Source organism: Salmo salar, chromosome 15 (assembly GCF_965601325.2).
Source record: "Salmo salar chromosome 15, fSalSal1, whole genome shotgun sequence".
Classification (NCBI taxonomy): Eukaryota; Metazoa; Chordata; class Actinopteri; order Salmoniformes; family Salmonidae; genus Salmo; species Salmo salar.
Genome location: NC_138305.1, coordinates 39,786,359 through 39,811,816, shown reverse-complemented (window position 1 = coordinate 39,811,816; position 25,458 = coordinate 39,786,359). Strand labels below are relative to the sequence as shown.

Genomic DNA, 25,458 nt, shown 5'->3' with positions numbered 1-25,458 from the left:
TTGGAAGAGCACAAACAGATCTGGTACCAGGCTAAGAGAGTGCCTCTCTACATGCGCAAGAGTCCTAAACAAACATCTCAGAAGGCATTTTGATGCATCACAGGAGCACTTTGCAAATGGAGTGTCTGTCTTTCTGTACATACTGTTGAGAAGGTGCCAATAAGTGCTTAAGTTCTAGATTGGAAAAGACAGAAAGACATGCAACAATGGGTATTAGTTATACTGTGTGTAAGAACTCCTAAAAAGAGCTTTATCTGGCTTATAACTTTCATTACCTGCCATATCTTTAGTGTCTAAACAAGAACAAATATATATACTTTTCATTTACCACAAAATATTTCCGCAATAACAGTGCATTAAAAGACAATTATCTTATCAATATGATTCAATGACAAATTATTAATCTGTTCGTATGTACAGCGTTTTAGTTTCAACAACGTGTTCGGAGAATATTGATTAGAAGAGAAAATGCTAAATCATTCTACGTTGTACTTTTTGCATTCATTAAATTCGAGATCGGATACATTGAACTCAAAGCTGATATTTAACTGCTTGCTGCCAAATTTTGGAAAGAACAAATTTAGTAAATAACAGACACTACATGAATATAAAAACCCAAAAATATATAGAAACAAACTCAAATGTACTATAAAAGAAGGCGTAGGACAAAGAGAAATAAACACAGTCCTGAAAATCCCATCATGTGATGGCAACTTTAAACATAAACACTCAGACTAAAAAAGGCACTGTCCACACATAAAACATGCATTGTTTCAGTCCTGTAAAACTTATGAGGTGGTATAGATGTGAGAGAAAGTGCACTGGACTTTATAGACAATGTAGAAAACACAAACAAGCCAAGCAGCAGCGGAGGCAGATCTGATCACACTGAGAAAAGACACAGCAAAGGGAAACAAGCAAAAGGGACAATTGTAGCTCTAAATCCTCCAAATGTGCCAATACCATAATACATCAGAAACAAGATAACATGACGATGCACTACTTGATATCACACAGTCAGTATCTAACTAGATATGATTATTTCATGTTTATTGAGAAGAATTCACTTTTAAAAAACTGGGCGATATCAAGTTGACAAGCAAGTTTGTGGTAGAATGATAATCTTAGTGATTCAGGCTCTGTTGGACAGAAGTGCCCGTCTATATCTAGTCATGGGTATATATATATATATATATATATATATATATATATATAGTTGAACTCGGAAGTTTACATACACTTAGGGTGGAGTCATTAAAACTTGTTTCTCAACCCCTCCACAAATGTCTTGTTAACAAACTACAGATTTGGAAAGTCGATTAGGACATCGACTTTGTGCATGACAAAAATAATTTTTCCAACAATTGTTTACAGACAGATTATTTCACTTATAATTCACTGTATCACAATTCCAGTGGGTCAGAAGTTTACATACACTAAGTTGACTGTACCTTTACACAGCTTGGAAAATTCCAGAAAATGATGTCATGGCTTTAGAAGCTTCTGATAGGCTAATTTACATCATTTGAGTCAATTGGAGGTGTACCTGTGAAAAGACCTCAGAAAATAAATTGTAGACCTCCACAAGTCTGGTTCATCCTTGGGCGAAATTTCCAAATGCCTGAAGGTACCACGTTCATCTGTACAAACAATAGTACGCAAGTATAAACACCATGGGACCACGCAGGCGTCATACCTGCTCAGGAAGGAGACGCGTTCTGTCTCCTAGAGATGAATGTACTTTGGTAAGAAAAGTGCAAATCAATCCCAGAACAACAGCAAAGGACCTCGTGAAGATGCTGGAGGAAACAGATACAAAAGTATCTATATCTACAGTAAAACAAGTCCTATATCGACATAACCTAAAAGGTCGCTCAGCAAGGAAGAAGCCACTGCTCCAAAACCGCCATAAAAAATCCAGACTACGGTTTGCAACTGCACATGGGGACAAAGATCGTACCTTTTGTACATTTACATTTACGTCATTTAGCAGACGCTCTTATCCAGAGCGACTTACAAATTGGTGCATTCACCTTATGATATCCAGTGGAACAACCACTTTACAATAGTACATCTATATCTTTTTGGGGGGAGGGTAGGGGGGGTTAGAAGGATTACTTAATCCTATCCCAGGTATTCCTTAAAGAGGTGGGGTTTTAGGTTTCTCCGGAAGGTGGTGATTGATTCCGCTGTCCTGGCGTCGTGAGGGAGCTTGTTCCACCATTGGGGTGCCAGAGCAGCTAACAGTTTTGACTGGGCTGAGCGGGAACTGTGCTTCCGCAGAGGTAGGGAGGCGAGCAGGGCAGAGGTGGATGAACGCAGTGCCCTTCTTTGGGTGTAGGGACTGATCAGAGCCTGAAGGTACGGAGGTGCCGTTCCCCTCACAGCTCCGTAGGCAAGCACCATGGTCTTGTAGCAGATGCGAGCTTCAACTGGAAGCCAGTGGAGTGTGCGGAGGAGCAGGGTGACGTGAGAGAACTTGGGAAGGTTGAACATCAGACGGGCTGCGGCGTTCTGGATGAGTTGTAGGGGTTTGATGGCACAGGCAGGGAGCCCCGCCAACAGCGAGTTGCAGTAAGTTGTAGAAATGTCCTCTGGTCTGATGAAACAAAAATAGAACTGTTTGGCCATAATGACCATCGTTATGTTTGGAGGAAAAAGGGGGAGGCTTACAAGCCGAAGAACACCATCCCAACAGTGAAGCACGGGGTGGCAGCATCATGTTGTGGGGGTGCTTTGCTGCAGGAGGGACTGGTGCACTTCACAAAATAGATGGCATCATGAGGATGGAAAATTATGTGGATATATTGAAGCAACATCTCAAGACATCAGTCAGGAAGTTAAAGCTTGGTCGCAAATGGGTCTTCCAAATGGACAATGACCCCAAGCATACTTCCAAAGTTGTGGTAAAATGGTCAAGGTATTGGAGTGGCCATCACAAAGCCCTGACCTCAATCCCATAGAAAATTTGTGGGCAGAACTGAAAAAGCGTGTGCGAGCCAGGAGGCCTACAAATCTGACTCAGTTACACCAGCTCTGTCAGGAGGAATGTGCCAAAATTATTGTGGGAAGCTTGTAGAAGGATACCTGAAACATTTGACACAAGTTAAACAATTTAAAGGCAATGCTACCAAATACTAATTGAGTGTATGTAAACTTCTGACCCACTGGGAATGTGATGAAAGAAATAAAAGCTGAAATAAATCATTCTGTCTACTATTATTCTGAAATTTCACATTCTTAAAATAAAGTGGTGATCCTAACTGACCTAAGACAGGGAATTTTTACTAGGATTAAATTCAGGAATCGTGAAAAACTGAGTTTAAATGTATTTGGCTAAGGTGTATGTAAACTTCCGACTTCAACTGTATATATACCCATGTCTATATATATATATATATATATATATATATATATACCCATGTCTATATATATATATATATATATATATATATATATATATATATATATATACACACATTATATATATATATATATACACATTATATATATATATATATATATATATATACACATTATATATATATATATATATACACATTATATATATATATATATATATATATATATATATATATATATATATATATATATATATATATATATATATATATATATATATATAGACATATATATAGACATATATATAGACACACACACACAGGTATATACACACACACACAAAATTATGTGGACACCCCTTTAAATTAGTGGATTCGGCAATTTCAGCAACACCGCTGCTTACAGGTATATAAAATCAAGCACACAACCATGCAATATCCATAGACAAGCATTGGCAGTAGAATGGCCTTACTGAAGAGCTCAGTGACTTTCAACGTGGCACCGCCATAGGATGCCTCCTACCAACAAGTCAGTTCGTCAAATTTCTGCCCTGCTTGAGCTGCCCCGATCAACTATAACTGCAGTTATTGAGAAGTGGAAACTGCTAGGAGAAACAACGGCTCAGCAGTGAAGTTGAGAGCTTCAAGTTCCTTGGTGTCCACATCACCAACAAACTAGAATGGTCCAAACACACCAAGACAGTCATGAAGAGGGCACGACAAAACCTATTCCCCCTCAGGAAACTAAAAAGACTTGGCATGGGTCCTCAGATCCTCAAAAGGTTCTACAGCTGCAACATCGAGAGTACCCTGACTGGTTGCATCACTGCCTGGTATGGCAACTGCTCGGGCCTCCGACCGCAAGGCACTACAGAGGGTAGTGCGTACGGCCCAGTACATCACTCGGGCTAAGCTGCCTGCCATCCAGGACCTATACACCAGGCGGTGTCAGAGGAAGGCCCTAAAAATTGTCAAAGACCCCAGCCACCCCAGTCATAGAATGTTCTTTCTACTACCGCATGACAAGCGGTACCGGAGCGCCAAGTCTAGGACCAAAAGGCTTCTCAACAGTTTTTACCCCCAAGCCATAACACTCCTGAACAAGTAATCAAATGGCTACCCAGACTATTTGCATTGTCCCGCTCCCCCCAACCCCTCTTTTACGCTGCTGCTATTCTGTTTATCATATATGCATAGTCACTTTAACTATACATTCATGTACATACTATCTCAATTAGCCCGACTAGCATTGTGTCCCGCCACCCACCACCCGCCAACCCCTCTTTTACGCTACTGCTACTCTCTGTTTATCATATATGTATAGTCACTTTAACCATACCTATATGTACATACTACCTCAATTACTGACTAACCGGTGCCTGTATATAGCCTTGCTACTGTATATAGCCTCGCTACTGTTATTTTTCACTGTTGTTTTTATTTCTTTACTTATCTATTGTTCACCTAATACTATTTTTTACTTTAAAATCGCACTGTTGGTTAGGGCATGTAAGTAAGCATTTCACTGTCGGCACACGTGACAAATAAACTTTGATTTGAAGTGGTAGGCCACACAAGCTCACAGAACAGGACCGCTGAAGCACATAGAACGTAAAAATAGCCTGTCCTCGGTTGCAACACTCACTACCGAGTTCCAAACTGCCTCTGGAAACAACGTCAGCACAAGAACTGTTCATCGGGAGCTTCATGAAATGGGTTATCATGGCCGAGCAGCCGCAGACAAGCCTGCGATCACCATGCGCAATGCCAAGCATCAGCTGGAGTGGTGTAGAGCTCGCTGCCATTGGACTTTGGAGCAGTGGAAACGCATTCTCTGGAGTGATGAATCACGCTTCACCATCTGGCAGTCAGACGGACAAAACCAGGTTTGGTGGATGCCAGGAGAACGCTACCTGCCCCAATGCATAGTGCCAACTGTAAAGTTTGGTGCAGGAGGAATAATGGTCTGGGGTTGTTTTTCATGGTTTGGGCTAGGGCCCTTAGTTCCAGTGAAGGGAAATCTTAACGCTACAGCATACAATGACATTCTAGACGATTCTGTGCTTCCAACCTCAGCCCCATCAAAGACCTTAGGGATGAATTGGAACGCCGACTGCGAACCAGGCCTAATCACCCAACATCAGTGCCCAACCTCACTAATGCTCTTGTGGCTGAATGGAAGAAGGTCCCCGCAGCAATGTTCCAACATCGAGAGGAAAGCCTTCCCAGAAGAGTGGAGGCTGTTATAGTAGCAAAGGAGGGACCAACTCCATATTAATACCCATGATTTTGGAATGAGATGATCAACAAGCATGTGTCCACATACTTTTGGTCATGTCGTGTACATATATATATGCGTAGATATATATACAGACATAGATATATATATATACAGACATAGATATATATATATATATATATATATATATATATATATATATATACACACACAGTACCATTCAAAAGTTTGGACACATCTACTCATTCAATGGTTTTTCTTTATTTGTACTGTTTTCTACATTGTAGAATAATAGTGAAGACATCAAAACTATGAAATAACACATATGGAATAATCTAATATCCAAAAAAAGTGTTAAACAAATCAAAATATATTTTAGATTCTTCAAAATAGCCACCCTTTGGCTTGATGACAGCTTTGCACACTTTTGGCATTCTCTCAACCAGCTTCACCTGGAATGCCAACAAGTGCTCGGCATATGTTGGAACGCCTTCAAGACTGTGGGAAAAGCATTCATTATGAAGCTGGTTGAGAGAAAGCCAAGAGTATGCAAAGCTGTCATCAAGGCAAAGGGTGGCTACTTTGAAGAATCTAAAATCTAAATTATATTTTGATTTGTTTAACACTTTTTTTGGTTACTACATGATTACATATGTTCTATTTCATAGTTTATGTCTTCACTATTATTCTACAATGTAGAAAATAGTAAAAAATAAAGAAAACCCTTGAATGAGTAGGTGTGTCCAAATTTTTGACTGGTACTGTATACAGTTGAAGTCGGAAGTTTACATACACTTAGGTTGGAGTCATTAAAACTCGTTTTTTAACCACTCCACAAATTTCTTGTTAACAAACTATAGTTTTGGCAAGTCAGTTAGGACATTTCCTTTATGCATGACAAAAGTAATTTTTCCAACAATTGTTTACAGACAGATTATTTCACTTATAATTCACTGTATCACAATTCCAGTGGGTCAGAAGTTTACATACACTAAGTTGACTGTGCCTTTAAACAGCTTGGAAAATTCCCCAAAATTATGTCATGGCTTTAGAAGCTTCTGATAGGCTAATTGACATCATTTGAGTCAATTGAAGGTGTACCCGTGGATGTATTTCAAGGCCTACATTCAAACTCAGTGCCTCTTTGCTTGACATCATGGGAAAATCAAAAGAAATCAGCCAAATCAGACAGCTGATGTCTTGAGATGTTGCTTCAATATATCCACATAATTTTCCTTCCTCATAATGTCATCTATTTTGTGAAGTGCACCAGTCCCTCCTGCAGCAAAGCACCCCCACAACATGATGCTGCCACCCCCATGCTTCACGGTTGGGATGGTGTTCTTCGGCTTGCAAGCGTCCCCCTTTTTCCTCCAAACATAACGATGGTCATTATGGCCAAACAGTTCTATTTTTGTTTCATCAGACCAGAGGACATTTCTACAAAAAGTATGATCTTTGTCCCCATGTGCAGTTGCAAACCGTAGTCTGGATTTTTTTATGGAGGTTTTGGAGCAGTGGCTTCTTCCTTGCTGAGCGGCCTTTCAGGTTATGTCGATATAGGACTCGTTTTACTGTGGATATAGATACTTTTGTATCCGTTTCCTCCAGCATCTTCACAAGGTCCTTTGCTGTTGTTCTGGGATTGATTTGCACTTTTCGCACCAAAGTACGTTCATCTCTAGGAGACAGAGCGCGTCTCCTTCCTGAGCGGTATGATGGCTATGTGGTCCCATGGTGTTTATACTTGCATACTATTGTTTGTACAGATGAACGTGGTACCTTCAGGCGTTTGGAAATTGCTCCCAAGGATGAACCAGACTTGTGGAGGTCTACAATTTTTTTTCTGAGGTCTTGGCAGATTTCTTTTGATTTTCCCATGATGTCAAGCAAAGTGGCACTGAGTTTGAAGGTAGGCCTTGAACTACATCCAATGACTCCAACCTAAGTGTATGTAAACTTCCGACTTCAACTGTATGATTGTATAATGTATGGGTTTTTCCACCAACTCGGTGCCATTTGAGAAGTGTAACTTGGTCCAAATTCTGGGGGGATGTCACCTAATTTTAACATTCTGTCATAGAGAGCACATGTTCACCTTCATAAAAAATATGTTTTCCCATCTCAAGAGGTTAAATTCAAAAATAATTACTATAGCAAGTGCCTAATAAGTGCCAAATAAAGTAACACAGTTAACCGTAACATGGTTGACAATTTAATCTTAAATCACCCATAAATCCTATCGTGACAGGGGGAATGGAATCATGTTGTGTGCATGTGGAGTGGCAATTAAACGCAAGCTTCACAAAAAAATAAGAAATTGCTAAAACATTTCTAGCCTGTATATCTACGGGTAACAAGGTTGACGTTTTATGCGCAACAGCTCAGTTTTCCACCACAAAACAACAGAAAATGGCCAAAAAGAGTAGAACCAGCTCACCTGATTTTACACTATGATTTGACTATTAGATGTTCAATATTTGTTTTGAGAAGGAATAGTTTCACCATATTAAAAATAGAGTTGAGTTCACATAACAGGGTTGACCTTAAAATGAGGGACAGACGTAAATTAATAACTAATCACATGAAATAAATAATAATCTCCAGAAATGACTTTGTCAAAGCAACAAAATAACTAGGTCTTTACAATAATGGTGAAACTTGGAGAAATGTTTGGATTAAGTGGGTTGAAATCATCCTTTCAGTGACACAGGGTTAACTGGGGGGCATGTCAAAATACAGGATTTTCGCACTTTAGAAAGCCTTTATTCATATAATAATCAGATTGGATTGAATTCTACATGTGGTCTATATTAAAAAGGGCACTTCATTTAATATAGCAGGCTTTTAAAATTCAAAATTGGTGCACAATTTCTACTTAAAATATCACAGGGACGCAAAAGGCACTCATGGAACGACCCATATACCATCCATATAGTTTATATTTCTTTACAATATTTCATTTAGAGTACAATTAACAATGCTGTAAGAAACAAGTGAATGCCTTCTTCAATTATGATGTTCAACATTAGAATTACGATGTGGAAATGGATATCCCAATCATTTTAAAAACCTTAAGAAAACTCTCATGCTCTCATAGTAAAATTGAAGCATTGCACCTTTCTCTGTGATTTTGCATAGGAACTGTTTAACAGTTATTTGCCCCACTATCACTTGTTGGAGCCGCACAATGAATAATACTTTTGATACCTCGCTTGTGTAGAGATAAATTGAGAAACAGTATCTAATGTATCCTCAATGCTCTTCAACTATACTTCAGATATGCGCCAATAGAATAAAAGAGAAAAAAACGTTCAATAGTTGCTGGTTTTGTTCCCGAGTAAACACCACTGTTCTGGGAAGGCTGTTATTAATCCACTGGGCCTGTGTGCCTGCCAGATCATACGGAAAATAGAAGAGAAACTCAAACCCAAACCAATACAGTTACAATGTATCAGCATCAAATAGAGAGCCAGTCCGATAAGCAAAACATTCTGGGCGACTGTTAGGAACTCATCTTGAACAAGGAGGGAGCAGTCCCTCTTGTTCATCTAGTGTTTTGGCATTCACCTCAACACACATAAGACATACTGTACTTCAGTAACCTGGGAGTGCTGAGAAAGAAATCTGGTCTGTGAGGAGAGAGGAGACAGACGGACAGACAGACAGATGATGATCAACAGCAGATCTCTCAATACGAGGGGCTCTCTAAATGCACCTGTTTGAATGAGCCAGAGATCACAGACAAATCAAACGCTGAAGAACTGTGAAGTATCACTGTCAGAAGCAAACAGCTTCACAGAGAGCAGTCTATCAGTTGTTCAATACATGTTAGTACCTTGTATTGTTGCTGTGAATGTTTTCTTACTATAGAAAACAAAATAAGAGTCTCTCTCCTTTGGCTACAAAAAGACAGTGTTGATGATCATCATCGTCAACATATGCCAGTTGAACACGACTTGTGTTTCTGAACATCACAAAAGGCAGTTTAAAGAATCGTAATGCACGGTCTTGATAAAGATTGCCTTGATCCTTGTAACATATACTGAACACAATACATGTTCACCATCACTGAACAAGAGGTCCCGTTCTGTCAATAGCCACAAGATGTCAATGTTTCCACATCCCTTCCCTAGTCACAGAAGAAGCTGAAGTGGCTGTCTTATCCCATGTCCAGCTTCAGTCTCTGTATGTTTGGGGACGGACGAACGGACGGACGCACGCACGAACGCACGCACGCACAGTGCAGATCCAGTCAACTAGTTCACAGGATAAGTACTATAAGAAACCATTTTTCTACCTGGGTTAATTCCAGGGGTGTGGAGTTGAAGAGGCATATTTGTTCCAGGTCTTTGCAGATCCGTTCAGCAGTGCAGTCCTTTGACTGAATAAGAGGAAATACAAACTGAACATGTAAAGGACAATAATGAAACATTAAATATTTACAAAAACATCCACAATCAAAGTAAACAAACTCTACAGAGCAAACGAGCAAAAACAAGTCTCTTGTTAAACAAATGTAAAAAATGTACTACATAGTATATATTTATATATGAACAGAGCTGCAATTCTTCTTCTTGAAGAACATGTTTTTTGTAAGTGTCATGGTTCACAGTCTTTGTGTAGTAGGCGTGTGTAGTCAGTTGAACCTGACGTGTTTCCTTCTTATAATCTAGTATCAATCGATTTTGTCACTTGATGATAAAACAAAAATCTTGTCCTACCCCTCAAGGAGGCAGGGTTTGTTTTTGGTTCCTATGTTGAGTTGGCCTTCATATTGCAGTGCCCTCGGGTGGGTAAGTGTGAGGACATTGGGTGGAAGTGAGGCCAGGGTCAGTCAGTGTAGTAGGGCTGACATGAAGGCGGATAATGAGTGACTGTTGTGTTGTTGGAATTATCTGACACATAATGAGGTCTGATCAGGAGGAGGAGTCAGTAATACCTTGGCCAGAGGGAGGTGAGAGGTTATGCTAAGGTTTGTTTTTGGTCGAGGGTTGGTTTGGGAGAGGCCCCTGGCCTGTTCTAAGAGCCTCAGTAGCGGTGTGACTGGTGTGAGTACTGTGAGCTCTGCTGGGATGACGACGAGTATCCCTGGGACTGAGTGGAACCTTGGACGTTGCTTTGGTAACCAAGGCGGGAGCTGGAGTGCTGAAGTGGAGAGAAGAATGGAGAGGAAATAGTAAACCGTTGACAGCTAGAGACCACATTTGTCATTCATTATTTATCGGTCAACACCACTGGAAAAATACCATTGTTTATTTTGACCTTGCATGGGGTTTGAAAATAAAACCTATACAACATAAATTATTCCATAACTTTACCTTAGGAGACCTTGTTGGAGGGAAATTACTTTTGTTGGCAATGTTTGCAATTGTAAAAATGGCGGAATAAGTTCTAGGTCAAGAACGAGTCAAATAGAAAAGCATGATGCACACAGCCATAGATCTGTAGTGCTTATCAACATACCGCCACAGCTTTCCACTGTTGTTTACTTGGCATCTAAAGATGTGGACTACTTCTCATGGATTTCTCAACATATTTAGCCAGAGACTACCGACCCAATTCCAAGCTATTTACAGTACCATGACCTACAATTCTATATCCTAAAAAGTATACTGTATATCACACAACGGAGTAAAATAAAATCAAAAGTGGCTGATGCCGAAGACCTGGGGGTCTGAATGAATTACTGATCTGGGTTAAAAGGGGACTGAGCCACACATCAATAGACGTCAACAGAAGGGCTAACTAAACACCTTACACTACAGCTATGAAGAAAGCTCTGAATCAATGACTAATTACTGACCGTGACTCACGCTAACCAACTCAGACCGGGCCCAAGGCCAAATGTCCTCTTAAAGAGGCAAGAAAAGGCAGAAGTCCCTGGTCTTTAGATGATAAACATTTCTTAGGCCCTGAGGAGCTACAGCTGGACAGGGACCAAGAGGGCTTGGATGGAGGGCTGAGGGAATAGGAGAAGAACATGGCTGAAACCCCTGAAGTACGGAGACATCGGCCAAACTAATTCCAGTCGCCGCCTGTCTAGCAGTCTATCTATCTATCTACACTCACAGGCAGAAAGGAGGAGTGAGTTGTGCACATTAGGATACTATAGCCTTGGGGAAAGTGATCAATGAGGGGGAAAGTAGGGCGTTGAATGTGACGCCACAGCAAGCTAGCTCTGTCTGCCCATCCAGAAAGCAAGGGGATATTAATACATATGTTCTGCTAAGGCTTGACTTTGAAGAGTCCAGCAGCTGTCCACATGCAGCCTCAGCCCCCTGCTAAATATAGCCTAGCACCTCGTCAGTCAGTCAGTCAGTCCAGAACCCCACAGGGTCCGGGCCAAGCCAGGAGGAGACACCTCTGAACAGAACACCATTGAGATCCGGACAACAGGGAGATCACCTTTATCTTACCTTTCTCATATGTAATACCCTCTACCTTCCTCTGTACCATGACCTCCACTCTGTCACTCTTGCTCATAGTCCCTCTCTTTCTCACTTACTAACTCACTCTTGCTCTAACTACAATCTCACTTACTAACTCACTCTTGCTCTAACTACAGTCTCTCTCTCTCCCTCCCTTCCTCCCCTCCCTCCCTCCCTCCCTGATAGGGGCTCAGTCAAAGATAGAGCAGGCGCCAAGAGGGGGAACAACAATGAGGGCAGCTTATTTTGCTGTCACCTTTATCAACAGGCTAGTCTGAACTGGAGGAATGACATTATCATTCTGATATAACATGACCTGCAATCCTACTAGCTAGCACAATACTCCACTCTGGTCTGAGTTGAAGGGGTTGTGTCTGTTCACTAACCGAGCACAACACGTGTTTTGCACGTCCCTGACATACTCTGCTGTACGCGTCTGTACGTGTTTTAAACCTTGAGGGCTCTTTGGGGAAAAGTTCACAGGCATTAATTTTTACTCCATAGTCAAATTAATCATTAATAAAGGAACACTGTTGATGGCACAAGTTCTGGGTACTCCAAGGGCCTATTTGGATTAAGCAAATTTGAATAAGTCAACCCTAGATAACAAACATGCCGTAGGTTATAAACCGTTGGTGACTGTCATCGCCTTCCATCTCCTTTCAATTAAAAAACGAACAGTAATACTATGGATGTATGTAAGGCTGTAAAAACTCAAACCTGGTGGATCCCAGTGCCTGAGGAGGCTCCTGAAGGCCCGGTGCGAGATTTCTTGTTGGGGGGCCCCTGATCCTGGCCGTGCTGGAGGCCTCCCCCGGCGTTGGCTCCAGTGCCCCCTGCATTGCCGTTGGTCTGGGTGGAGCTCTGCTGGTTAGAAGCCTGCTGGGTGCCACTCTGCTGCTGGGCCTGGGCTGTCGTCTGCTGGTGCTGTTGGACCGGGTTCTGATGGAGGACAAACACATTAATGTTCAGTTGGACAGATACAGAGTAACAGATGGAGACTGCAATAATATTCCATTGTGCACCAACACACTCACAGTTTCCTATCCATACAAAACATATTCCATACATGCACATAGTAAATAAGGTCTGCTAACTCAATAAATGGTATCAAGACAACATTACTGTTCAACAAGAGCCAAATGTACAAATCGCTCACTGATCAATCATGGTCACTGTTTACAGTATTTGGGAACTGGGAAGTATGTTCCCAGTATTGCAGTGTTTGTTTGGGCCTGGTAAACAGTGGGCTGAAATGATTTACAAGAATTACGCTCCGAGCCTTCAGTCCAGCTTATCACTTCTCAACAGCTCCACGACCACGAGGCTGAGACACGTGAAAGTTTGGGTCAGCTAAAACAATGAGTCCCTCTCATACCCTCTGGGCCCTGGTTGGCACAGAGGCCCTGCAGCCTTCCTGACGGCTGCTCTGAGGCAACACTTGTATCAGGTGTTGCCTACTTGACAACAGCTGCCAATGTGATGCAGGGCCGGGGATTCGCAGAAACCGCTCAGTGGGAAGGGGACTGGTATTTCTCTGGCTGTAGCACATGCATACACTCCCCTTCACCTCAAACACACTGATTTGGCTTGGGCATCATACAAGCACCTGCTTTCTATAGGGTCTGGTATATTCACAACATGGTGTTTGATACCAGCCAGCCAACAGTACATTATCAGTAACACTATGGTCCAAGTAAAGCCTCCTGTAGCCTATCTGCTATCAGGGGAACAGCTCCACATCAGTGACCTTTACCTCAAGTAAGATATGAATCGAGAGCTTAGCGAGATACGCTTTCGAGAGCTTAGCGAGATACGCTTTCGAGAGCTTAGCGAGATACGCTTTCGAGAGCTTAGCGAGATACGCTTTCGAGAGCTTAGCGAGATACGCTTTCGAGAGCTTAGCTTTCGAGAGCTTAGCGAGATACGCTTTCGAGAGCTTAGCGAGATACGCTTTCGAGAGCTTAGCTTTCGAGAGCTTAGCGAGATACGCTTTCGAGAGCTTAGCGAGATACGCTTTCGAGAGCTTAGCGAGATACGCTTTCGAGAGCTTAGCTTTCGAGAGCTTAGCGAGATACGCTTTCGAGAGCTTAGCGAGATACGCATAGAAAAAGTGTATGAGAGAGAAGGCCTGGGGTTCCCTCTTGATTCATATCTCACTCATCCACCTGTATCCCATGAACTAAAGGCAACCACCTGACATACTTCAGAGTTTTGCCTTCTGATTTCTCATCTTTGTTTAGCCGATGTGTTATCAGGGGACGGGCTAACTGGAGTGACGTTCACCTCCAGAGGTGATTGGACCAACCCTTCTCCTGTGGTGCTGGCTGAAGCTGCTGCTGTTGTGCAGCTTGTCCTTAATCCTACATATCCCATGGTATGTCTTTCTCTCTTCCCTTATTTTAAGGCAGTCCCACTCCTCCCATATTTTCTGTTTATTGGATAGGACAGAGGTATACAGTAAAGATGGATCCGGAATCAAATCCATGCTGCTGCAGTGGTATATGTGGTCCGGAGGCAGCGGCTCAGAACACTAAATCACCCTAGGCCCCAGACTGCTCATTTTCAATGGACCCTTACCCTGCACTTTCAATAACCTTATGAAACCCCTACTGCTGGGCTGACATTCCATTACTGTTTCTATTAAGGTATTTTGGGTCTTTTTATTAAGGTGTTTTGGGTCTTTTTATTAAGGTGTTTTGGGTCTTTTTACTAAGGTGTTTTGGGTCTTTTTACTAAGGTGATTTGGGTCTTTTTACTAAGGTGTTTTGGGTCTTTTTATTAAGGTGTTTTGGGTCTTTTTACTAAGGTGTTTTGGGTCTTTTTATTAAGGTGTTTTGGGTCTATTTAGTAAGGTGTTTTGGGTCTATTTAGTAAGGTGTTTTGGGTCTATTCAGACAGCACGATGACAGTTGTTAATAAAAGCATATGGACAAAGAAGGCTCAGAATTGTGGGGGGTTCTTGATGCATATCCCAGTATTACACTTTTAGTCTATAGCCCAAAGCATTTCACCTCTATTTTCTTCTCTGTTTTCTCATCTGGCTCATCTTCGTTTAGAAACTCTCGTTTTGGGTAAGGTATCTGACATCCGGCAAATACACTACAGGAGAGAATGAGACGAGGGATACAGATAATCAGAAACAGACTAGCTGGGTGCTATGCGTACAAAGACCAATTATTCTTGATATACAGTGGCTTGCGAAAGTATTCACCACCCTGGGCATTTTTCCTATTTTGTTGCCTTACAACCTGGAATTAAAATAGATTTTTTGAGGGTTTGTATAATTTTATTTACACAACATGCCTACTGCTTTGAAGATGCAATTTCTTTTTATTGTGAAACAAACAAGAAATAAGACAAAAAACTTGACCGTGCATAACTATTCACCCCCTCTAAGTCAATACTTTGTAGAGCCACCTTTTGCAGCAATTACAGCTGCAAGTCTCTTGGGGTCTCTATAAGCTTGGCATATCTAGCCACTGGGATTTTTGCCCATTCTTCAAGGCAAAACTGCTCCAGCTCCTTCAAGTTGGATGGGTTCCGCTGGTGTACAGCAATCTTTAAGTCATACCACAGATTCTCAATTGGATTGAGGTCTGGGCTTTGATTAGGCCATTCCAAGACATTTAAATGTTTCCCCTTATACCACTCGAGTGTTGCTTTAGCAGTATGCTTAGGGTCATTGTCCTGCTGGAACGTGAACCTCCATCCCAGTCTCAAATCTCTGGTAGACTGAAACAGGTTTCCCTCAAGAATATCATTGTATTTAGCGCCATCATTCCTTCAATTCTGACCAGTGTCCCAGTCCCTGCCGATGAAAAACATCCCCACAGCACGATGCTGCCACCACCATGCTTCACTGTGAGGATGGTGTTCTCGGGGTGATGAGAGGTATTGGGTTTGCGCCAGACACAGCATTTTCCTTAATGGCCAAAAATATCAATTTTAGTCTCATCTGACCAGAGTATCTTCTTCCATATGTTTGGGGAGTCTCCCACATGCTTTTTGGCGAACACCGAACGTGTTTGCTTATTTTATTCTTTAAGCAATGGCTTTCTTCTGGCCACTCTTCTGTAAAGCCCAGCTCCTTGGAGTGTAAGGCTTAAAGTGGTCCTATGGACAGATACTCCAATCTCTGCTGTGGAGCTTTGCAGCTCCTTCAGGGTTATCTTTGGTCTCTTTGTTGCCTCTCTGATGAATGCCCTCCTTGCCTGGTCCGTGAGTTTTGGTGGGCGGCCCTCTCTTGGCAGGTTTGTTGTGGTGCCATATTCTTAATTTTTTTTTTATTATAATGGATTGAATGGTGCTCCGTGGGATGTTCAAAGTTTCTGATCTTTTTTTATAACCCAACCCTGATCTGTACTTCTCCACAACTTTGTCCCTGACCTGTTCGGAGAGATCCTTGGTCTTCATGGTGCCACTTGCTTGGTGGTGCCCCTCGCTTAGTGTTGTTGCAGACTCTGGGCCTTTCAGAACAGGTGTAATATATACTGAGATCATGTGACAGATCATGTGACACTTAAATAAAGTACACCTGTGTGCAATCTAACTAATTATGTGACTTCTGAAGGTAATTGGTTGCACCAGATCTTATTTAGGGGCTTCATAGCAAAGGGGGTGAATACATATGCACGCACCACTTTTCCATTTTTTATTTTTTAGAATTCTTTGAAACAAGTAATTTTTTTCATTTCACTTCTCCAAATTGGACTATTTTGTGTATGTCCATTACATGAAATCCAAATACAAATGAATGTATATTACAGGTTGTAATGCAACAAAATAGGAAAAACGCCAAGGGGGATGAATACTTTTGCAAGGTACTGTATCTATGTTAAAAAAAAAACACACACACACAACCAGGCCACTCAAGATAAAAACAGGAAACTATCAAATTCAAATACCAGACTATGACTATGAAATCAAATTGGAAGTGGGCTGCTTTTAGTTCACTTAATCAACAATCTCCATTGTTAGTTTATCAGACAGATGTATCATGGTGAAGATGTAACTGTGTTAATATGTGGAGAGGATGACTACGATCTAGACTGTGTTTGGAAAATGAAGTTTAGTAGCTCTCACTCTGAGGTTGGTAAGGGATCCTCCAGGAAATATGGGTCCTGTAGTGCCTGTTCAGACGTAATCCTTTTAGTGGGGTCCATTGTAAGGAGTTTCTGGAGCTGAAAGGTGGTTAATGAACACTGGGTTAGTGGTGCCAAGCAAACCCGATCAGCAAGCCCAGGCGTATTGGTTTTACAGCACTAATATCTAGATTGGGCCTTATCTTAAATTCTCCATTATAAAATTGGGTGGTTCGAGCCCTGAATGCTGATTGGCTGACAGCCGTGGTATATCAGACCGTATACCATAGGTATGACAACATTTTGTACTGCTCTAATTACATTGGTAACCAGTTTATAATAGCAATAAGGCTCCTCAGGGGTTTGTGGTATATGGCCAATATACCTTCGCGTTGTGTCGTGCATAAGAACAACCCTGAGCCGTGGTATATTTGTCATATACCACAACCCCTCGTGACTTATTGCTTAAGTATAAATCACCCTACGGTGTGGTTGAGTAGATACGTTAGCATGCCCTCCATAAACTGGCACCTATGTTCAAGCATCTAATGGTTACTAGAAGGTGTGCTTACCAACAGGAAAACCTTGCTGTCAGGTTTGACTTTATGCTTCTCCATGTATTTGATTAGACTGCTATTTGCATACCTGAGAATGGGTGAAACACAGCAAAGACAAAAACCGACATCTTAAAGCAGGGGAATAGTCTCAACATGCTGTCTCCTTGAGAGAAAGGTTGAAACATAATGTAAGATGTGTGTAAAAGGTTCAGGTATCATTTGACAGCCGAGAAAGCCCAGGTATGGTCAGAATGTCAAGCCACTCACGTCGTTCTCCTGAAGTCTTTCTGAAGGGTTGGGTACTCTGGCATCTTCCTGATGTCTTCCCAATCTTTATCTGGCCAATTCAAACAGAAAGACTTCAGTCACTTTAACCCAATTCTTATACTTGGACTAAGCACATGCTACCTCCAGAGGATAATGTTATCTACTGTACATATTGTAGCTATGACAACAAGCACATGAGAAGGTCAAGGTTGATGATGACATAGTATACGTCATGACTTTCATGACCGTGAGAATGTAACTGGACTTTTACTGTGTTCTTCACATGGTTTTATCGTGTGTGTGCGTGTGCGTGTGCGTGTGTGTGTGTGTGTGTGTGTGTGTGTGGGTCAGACCTGCTGGGAAGCCCATGACACTGAATATCCTGTCCAGCTGGTCGTGGTGGAAGGGGTTACTGGTCTTAATGTCCTCCTGGCGACAGTGGAAGATGGGCTCCGATGTCAGCAGCTCCGCAAAGATGCAGCCAATCGCCCAAATGTCTGCATCGGACAGACAAGCAGCTAGCAATTAGACTCAGTGGTCTGGGCCTATACCTTTGACCTTAGCAGGGACAGACACAAAGACATCAGCCACCAAGGGCTATCTGTCTGTGACAATGTCTTCATCCTTCACTCTGTTTGGAAACTAGCCTTTTGTACCCATTATATTACATGTCCCATTGTGGAGAAACAGAGTGAAGGATTCAAATATCTGTCAGTGAGACTGTCTTTATTCTTCCCTCTGTTTCTCCACTACAGGACACAGAAAACAATGGGTACTCTGTGTATTATGAGACACAAACTAAACTCCTCTAAACTCCTTTCAACAGTCACAGGCTGTAATGGATGCCTAGGGACTTTAAGTGTGTAGATCTGCTACACTGTATGTATCTGTGATGACACCCTGGAGGGCTTGTTGGGTTTGGCCTGGAGGGCTCGATTGAGTAATACATGTCATTTATACTTGACATTCCCAGGCAAGTATTCCAGGGATTTATTTTATGTAACCTTTATTTAACCAGGCAAGTCAAGAACAAATGCCATTTAAGACAAAATGGACAACACAGACAGAAGACACTGGCAACAGTACAAATACAACAGCAAACAAACAGTAGGTGTGTGTGTGTGTGTGTGTGTGTGTGTGTGTGTGTGTGTGTGTGTGTGTGTGTGTGTGTGTGTGTGTGTGTGTGTGTGTGTGTGTGTGTGTGTGTGTGTGTGCGTGTGTGTGTGTTTGTGTTAGGCAGGCATGTGTGTGGTGTGTGTGAAATAATACAATGAATCAGTAAAACAACATGCTTCCTTGCTAGGGATGTCATCTAGCTAATTATACACAAGACATACCCCTCATACAGATAAAGACCACGCATCACACTGCTTGTCAGGCCCTTGCTGTCAATGACACCCACGAGGTATCTGTGAATGTCCACATATACTGAGTCTGACCAGAGCTGTATATTTTAGATTTTATTCATTTAGCAGACGCTCTTATCCAGAGCGACTTACAATAGTGAGTGCATACATTTTTCGTCCTTTTTCGTACTGGTCCCCCGTGGGAATCGAAACCACAACTCCGGCGTTGCAAGCGCCATGCTGTACCAACTGAGCCACACAGGACCAAACATGGCTCTGAGGCTGGCATAGAGTAACAAGAGTAAATGCAAAAACTGTTTAAGTAAACAATCAAGGAGCAAAGTTCTACTGGCCTGTCTGTGCTGGTCGGTTTTCAATTCATTTCCATCTAATCTCCACGCTTTGGTTACAAAATAGGAAGCATGTGTTAGGTATGAATATCACAATAACTTCTCTGAAATGTCTTTCAACGTATGTACCTTTAGTATGAAAATAATTCAGGCTACATAATAACTTCTATGGAAGGTATTTTGATGTATGTACCTCTTGCCTTAAGGCTAATGACTCACCGATTGCTTTGGTGTAATGTCTGGCCCCTAGAAGAAGCTCAGGGGCCCTGTACCAGAATGTCACCACGACGGGGTCAAGGTCTGCCAGGGGTTTGAGAGGAGAGTTGAAGAGTCTGGCGAAGCCCATGTCAGCTAAAACATGAATAAGATAGTGGGGGAAACACAACAGAGTATCAATGTATATAAGATAGTGGGGGAAACATAACATAGTATCAACGTATATAAGATAGTGGGGGAAACATAACATAGTATCAACGTATATAAGATAGTGGGGGAAACATAACATAGTATCAACGTGAATAAGATAGTGGGGGAAACATAAATAGTATCAACGTATATAAGATAGTGGGGGAAACATAACATAGTATCAACGTATATAAGATAGTGGGGGAAACATAACATAGTATCAACGTATATAAGATAGTGGGGGAAACATAACATAGTATCAACGTGAATAAGATAGTGGGGGAAACATAATAGTATCAACGTGAATAAATGACAATGAAACACAGGGCGGCCTGAACCCAATGCTACTATTGATATTGATTATTATTGTTATTTGTACTGTACTGTACTGTTGAGGGAGCTGGCAAGTAAGCCTCTGCACCGTTTGTACCTGCTGTAAACTGTGTACATGATGAATAAACTTTGATTTGATTTCAGTGAGGGAGGTAGTGTTCGGTTTCAGGAAGGATCTCAGGCTCTGTTGAGCAAGCCATACAGATGTAGGATCTTAAATTGAGCCAGTTTGTCACAGCAGGAAAATAATCCTGCAGCAACAGCAAATGTGAATTATCATGTGGATTACTTTTCCTTCAGCGAGACTGAAGATTGGTCTGAAGAATTACATGACAAGATAAGCCTCAAGACGGTCCTGCCACCCCCAAAATCTTTTAAGAGCTCAATGCTTCTGTTCCTCTCTCTCGGCGGCTCTGGACTCACACGACTTGCTTCGTTTGCTTGGGCCCAAAGCACGCCAGGGACGGCATCCAGGACCCCCGGAATGCGTCAGCTGCATCCTGTTATCCTCCAAGATGTGGCGGGAACAATTGGTGTTATCTCCGCACTCTCAGGGCTCTTCTGGAGATGATGAAACTGACGACATTGGGGATATGGAGGACAAGATTTTCAAAGGGCCGACTCCACTGACCCAAGCTCACGGCCTCCCCTCCCCCGGGGAGGCTAAGTGTAGCAGTGACACCGAGGAGAGGGAAGAGTTCTCCGACCTCTCCTTCGGGACAATCGTCCGCTCTGCCAACTTCCCTACGCTCCGACTTCCCAGGAATTATCGAGGGGGCTCGGTCAAGTCAGAGATACTGACATGATGGTGGGCGGGCCTCTGGCTCAGCGATGCAAAGTGGCGGAACCTATAGCTCCTGCCATGCCCTCGCTGGATAGGTATGCAGGAGGCTCCTGGGATGAACAACTAATGGCAAGGGAACCGGCAAAATCATATTTGCCCTTTACCAGAGTGGAGAGGAAGGCAAGAGAGGAAGGCAAGAACCCGTCACCATGGGTATCCCCTGGCTGGAGAAGACGCTGGCTGCCCACTTTATTCCAGGCTACAGCCAATGGAACGCAAAAAAGCTTTTAAACAAAGTAAAGTCAATACAAAGAAAAGTCTGAATTTTCAAGTGGAAATTACAAACTTCCGAAGACTTTTTTAACCTCAAATACACTACAAGTTTTACAATTTGAAATGGAATGTTCTCCTGAAACAGGTTGATCAAACTAAGATCCTACATCTGTACCATGATTAATGTATAGCTTGTCAAAGCCACCATGCTTGAATTCCACTGCCTGCCTGCCTGCCTGCCTCTCTCTCTCTCTCTCTGAAATCAAAATATACAATGCTTTATGGCTGGTGTTTATGTCAATGCTGTCAGTAAGTCATCTTATGGGCCAGGTCTGCATAGCACTGGAGTCAAATCAAACTTTATTTGTCACATGGGCCGAATACAACAAGTGTTGACCTTACCGTGAAATGCTTACTTACAAGCCCTTAACCAACAGTGCAGTTCAAGAAGAGTTAAGAAAATATTTACCAATTAAACTAAATTAAAAAATAATAAAAAGTAACACAATAACATAACAATAACGAGGCTATATATAGGGGGTACCGGGGGTACAGGTTAAACAAATGGGGAGGGGGTTCAATGTAATAGTCCAGCGGCCATTTGATTAATTGTTCAACAGTCTTATGGCTTGGGGGTAGAAGCTGTTAATAAGGAGCCTTTTGGTCCTAGACTTGGCGCTCCGGTACCACTTGCCGTGCGGTAGCAGAGAAAACAGTCTATGACTTGGGTGACTGGAATCTCTGACAATTTTATGGACATTCCTCGGACACCACCTATTATATAAGCCTGAATTGCAGGAAGCTTGGCCCCATTGATGTACTGGGCCGTATGCACTAGCCTCTGTAGTGCCCTCGGTCAGATGCCGAGCAGTTGCCATACCAGGCGGTAATGCAACCAGTCAGGATGCTCTCGATGGTGCAGCTGTAGAACTTTTTGAGGATCTGGGGACCCATGCCAAATCTTTTCAGTCTCCTGAGGGGGAAAAAAGTTTTGTCGTGCCCTCATGACTGTCTTGGTGTGTTTGGACCATGATAGATCGTTGGTGATGTGGACACTCTCGACCCGCTCCACTACAGCCATGTTGATGTTAATGGCCAGTTTGGCCCGCCTTTTCCTGTAATCCACGATCAGCTCCTTTGTCTTGCTCACATTGAGGGGGAGGTTGTTGTCCTGGCACCACACTGCCAGTGTGTTTTATGGGAAGGTCTTCTATCTGTAGTCTTATGGGAAGGTCTTCTGTCTGTAGTCTTATGGGAGGGTTTTCTGTCTGTAGTCTTATGGGAGGGTTTTCTGTCTGTAGTCTTTTTGGAAGGTCTTCTGTTTGTAGTCTTATGGGAAGGTCTTCTGTTTGTAGTCTTATGGGAAGGTCTTCTGATTGTAGTGTTAAGGGAAGGTCTTCTGATTGTAGTCTTATGGGAAGGTCCTCTGTTTGTAGTCTTATGGGAAGGTTCTCTGTTTGTAGTCTTTTTGGAAGGTCTTCTGTTTGTAGTCTTATGGGAAGGTCTTCTGTTTGTAGTCTTATGGGAAGTGATTCTGTTTGTAGTCTTATGGGAAGAGCTTCTGTTTGTAGTCTTATGGGAAGAGCTTCTGTTTGTATTCTTATGGGAAGGTCTTCTGTGTCTGTGCAGCACTTGAAGTGAAGTTTGGTGGTCTGGTCTGGTATGCTGGGTGTCACACTGCCATTGATGCCTGGGTGTCACACTGCTCAGGGATGCCTGGGTGTCAATGGCAGTGTGACACCCACACTGCCATTGACACCCAGGCATCCCTGAGCAGCAGTTATCATGGGGGTTCAGTGACTCTAAAACAATAACTTAGCACTAATGCTAGACTCTCAGGGTTAGGGTATAAATAGAGTCCGGCCGGCACTGCAGACCTGTGACATCATCCCAGAACAGTGCCATGCTGGGGAGTGGGTTATGCAATAGTGTGATCTGTGTGATGTGGCCATTTTAAGGCTCTCTGCCTGGTCCTGTGTCCCTGTGTTCAGAGACCCTCTCAGAGGCTGGTTGAAGGTTAAAGCTGCAGCCATTGTCAAGTAAACAACCTCATTGATGTACAGTTGAAGTCAGAAGTTTACATACACTTAGGTTGCAGTCATTAAAACTTGTTTTTCAACCACTCCACACATTTCTTGTTAACAAACTATATTTTTGGCAAGTCGGTTAGGACATCTACTTCATGCATGACACAAGTACTTTTTCCAACAATTGTTTACAGACAGATTATTTCACTTATAATTTACTGTATCACAATTCCAGTGGGTCAGAAGTTTACATACACTAAGGTGACTGTGCCTTTAAATAGCTTGGAAAATTCCCCAAAATTATGTCATGGCTTTAGAAGCTTCTGATAGGCAAATTGACATCATTTGAGTCAATTGGAGGTGTACCTGTGGATGTATTTCAAGGCCTACCTTCAAACTCAGTGCCTCTTTGCTTGACATCATGGGAAAATCAAAAGAAAATCAGCCAAGACCTCAGAAAAAAAATTGTAGACCTCCACAAGTCTGGTTCATCCTTGGGAGCAATTTCCAAACGCCTGAAGGTACCACGTTCATCCCACATTCATCTGTACAAACAATAGTACGCAAGTATAAACACCATGGGACCATGCAGCCATCATACCGCTCAGGAAGAAGACGCGTTCTGTCTCCTAGAGATGAATGTACTTTGGTGTGAAAAGTGAAAATCAATCCCAGAACAACAGCAAAGGACCTTGTGAAGATGCTGGAGGAAACAGATACAAAAGTATCTATATCCACAGTAAAACGAGTCCTATATCGTCATAACTTGAAAGGCCGCTCAGCAAGGAAAGACCGCCATAAAAAAATCCAGACTACGGTTTGCAACTGCACATGGGGACAAAGATCGTACCTTTTGTAGAAATGTCCTCTGGTCTGATGAAAGAAATATAGAACTGTTTGGCCATAATGACCATCGTTATGTTTGGAGGAAAAAAGGGGAAGCTTGCAAGCCGAAGAATACCATCCCAACCGTGAAGCACGGGGTGGCAGCATCATGTTGTGGGGGTGCTTTGCTGCAGGAGGGACTGGTGCACTTCACAAAATAAATCAATAGATCATGAGGAAGGAAAATTATGTGGATATATTGAAGCAACATATCAAGACATCGGTCAGGAAGTTAAAGCTTGGTTGCAAATGGGTCTTCCAAATGGACAATGACCCCAAGCATACTTTCAAAGTTGAGGCAAAATGGCTTAAGTGTAAAGGTCTGGATGTAGCTGGTGCAGAGGAGTCAGGTGCAGGACATCAGAGATGAGTAATAAAAGTAACTTTACTCAAAATTACCAAATACACGTAGTAAATAGCAAGCCCACACATAAGGCCCGAAATACATAAAACAAACACACACAAAAACCATGGGGAAAACAGAGGGTTAAATAATGAACATGTAATTGAGGAATTGAAACCAGGTGTGTAAAACAAAGACAAAACAAATGGAAAATGAAAAGTGGATCGGCGATGGCTAGAAGGCCAGTGACGTCGACCGCCGAACGCCGCCCGAACAAGGAGAGGGACCGACTTCGGCGAAAGTCGTGACATTAAGAACAACAAAGTCAAGGTGTTGGAGTGGCCATCACAAAGTCCTGACCTCAATCCCATAGAACATTTGTGGGCAGAACTGAAAAAGTGTGTGCGAGCCAGGAGGCCTACAAACCTGACTCAGTTACACCAGCTCTGTCAGGAGGAATGTGCCAAAATTCACCCAACTTATTGTGGGAAGCTTGTGGAAGGCTACCCGAAACGTTTGACCCAAGTAAAACAATTTAAAAGGCAATGCTACCAAATACTAATTGAGTGTATGTAAACTTCTGACCCACTGGGAATGTGATGAAAGAAATAAAAGCTGAAATAAATCCTTCTCTCTACTATTATTCTGACATTTCACATTCTTAAAATAAAGTGGTGATCCTAACTAACCTAAGACAGGGAATTTTTACTCGGGTTAAAGTCAGGAATTGTGAAAAACTGAGTTTAAATGTATTTGGCTAAGGTGTATTTAA

The 25,458-nt window shown here is 42.3% G+C and overlaps 1 protein-coding gene across 2 annotated transcripts in view; it reads right to left on the bottom strand.

Annotated features, from left to right (window-relative positions):
• Window positions 1-7,803: 7,803 nt before the first annotated feature.
• The window catches only part of cdk19 (cyclin dependent kinase 19), a 55,571-nt gene continuing 37,916 nt past the window's right edge, over window positions 7,804-25,458 (bottom strand). Inside the window, exons 6-13 of one of the 2 annotated variants that reach the window (XM_014144231.3) lie at window positions 19,856-19,987; window positions 18,294-18,437; window positions 17,941-18,010; window positions 17,689-17,761; window positions 17,118-17,215; window positions 15,047-15,134; window positions 12,753-12,974; window positions 7,804-10,749 (exon numbers count right to left, since the gene is read on the bottom strand). In XM_014144231.3, coding sequence (XP_013999706.1) covers window positions 10,633-10,749; window positions 12,753-12,974; window positions 15,047-15,134; window positions 17,118-17,215; window positions 17,689-17,761; window positions 17,941-18,010; window positions 18,294-18,437; window positions 19,856-19,987 — 944 coding nt within the window. In that variant the 3' untranslated portion in view covers window positions 7,804-10,632. The remainder of the gene's footprint in view (window positions 10,750-12,752; window positions 12,975-15,046; window positions 15,135-17,117; window positions 17,216-17,688; window positions 17,762-17,940; window positions 18,011-18,293; window positions 18,438-19,855; window positions 19,988-25,458) is intronic. The other variant, XM_014144232.3, reaches the window with a different exon arrangement.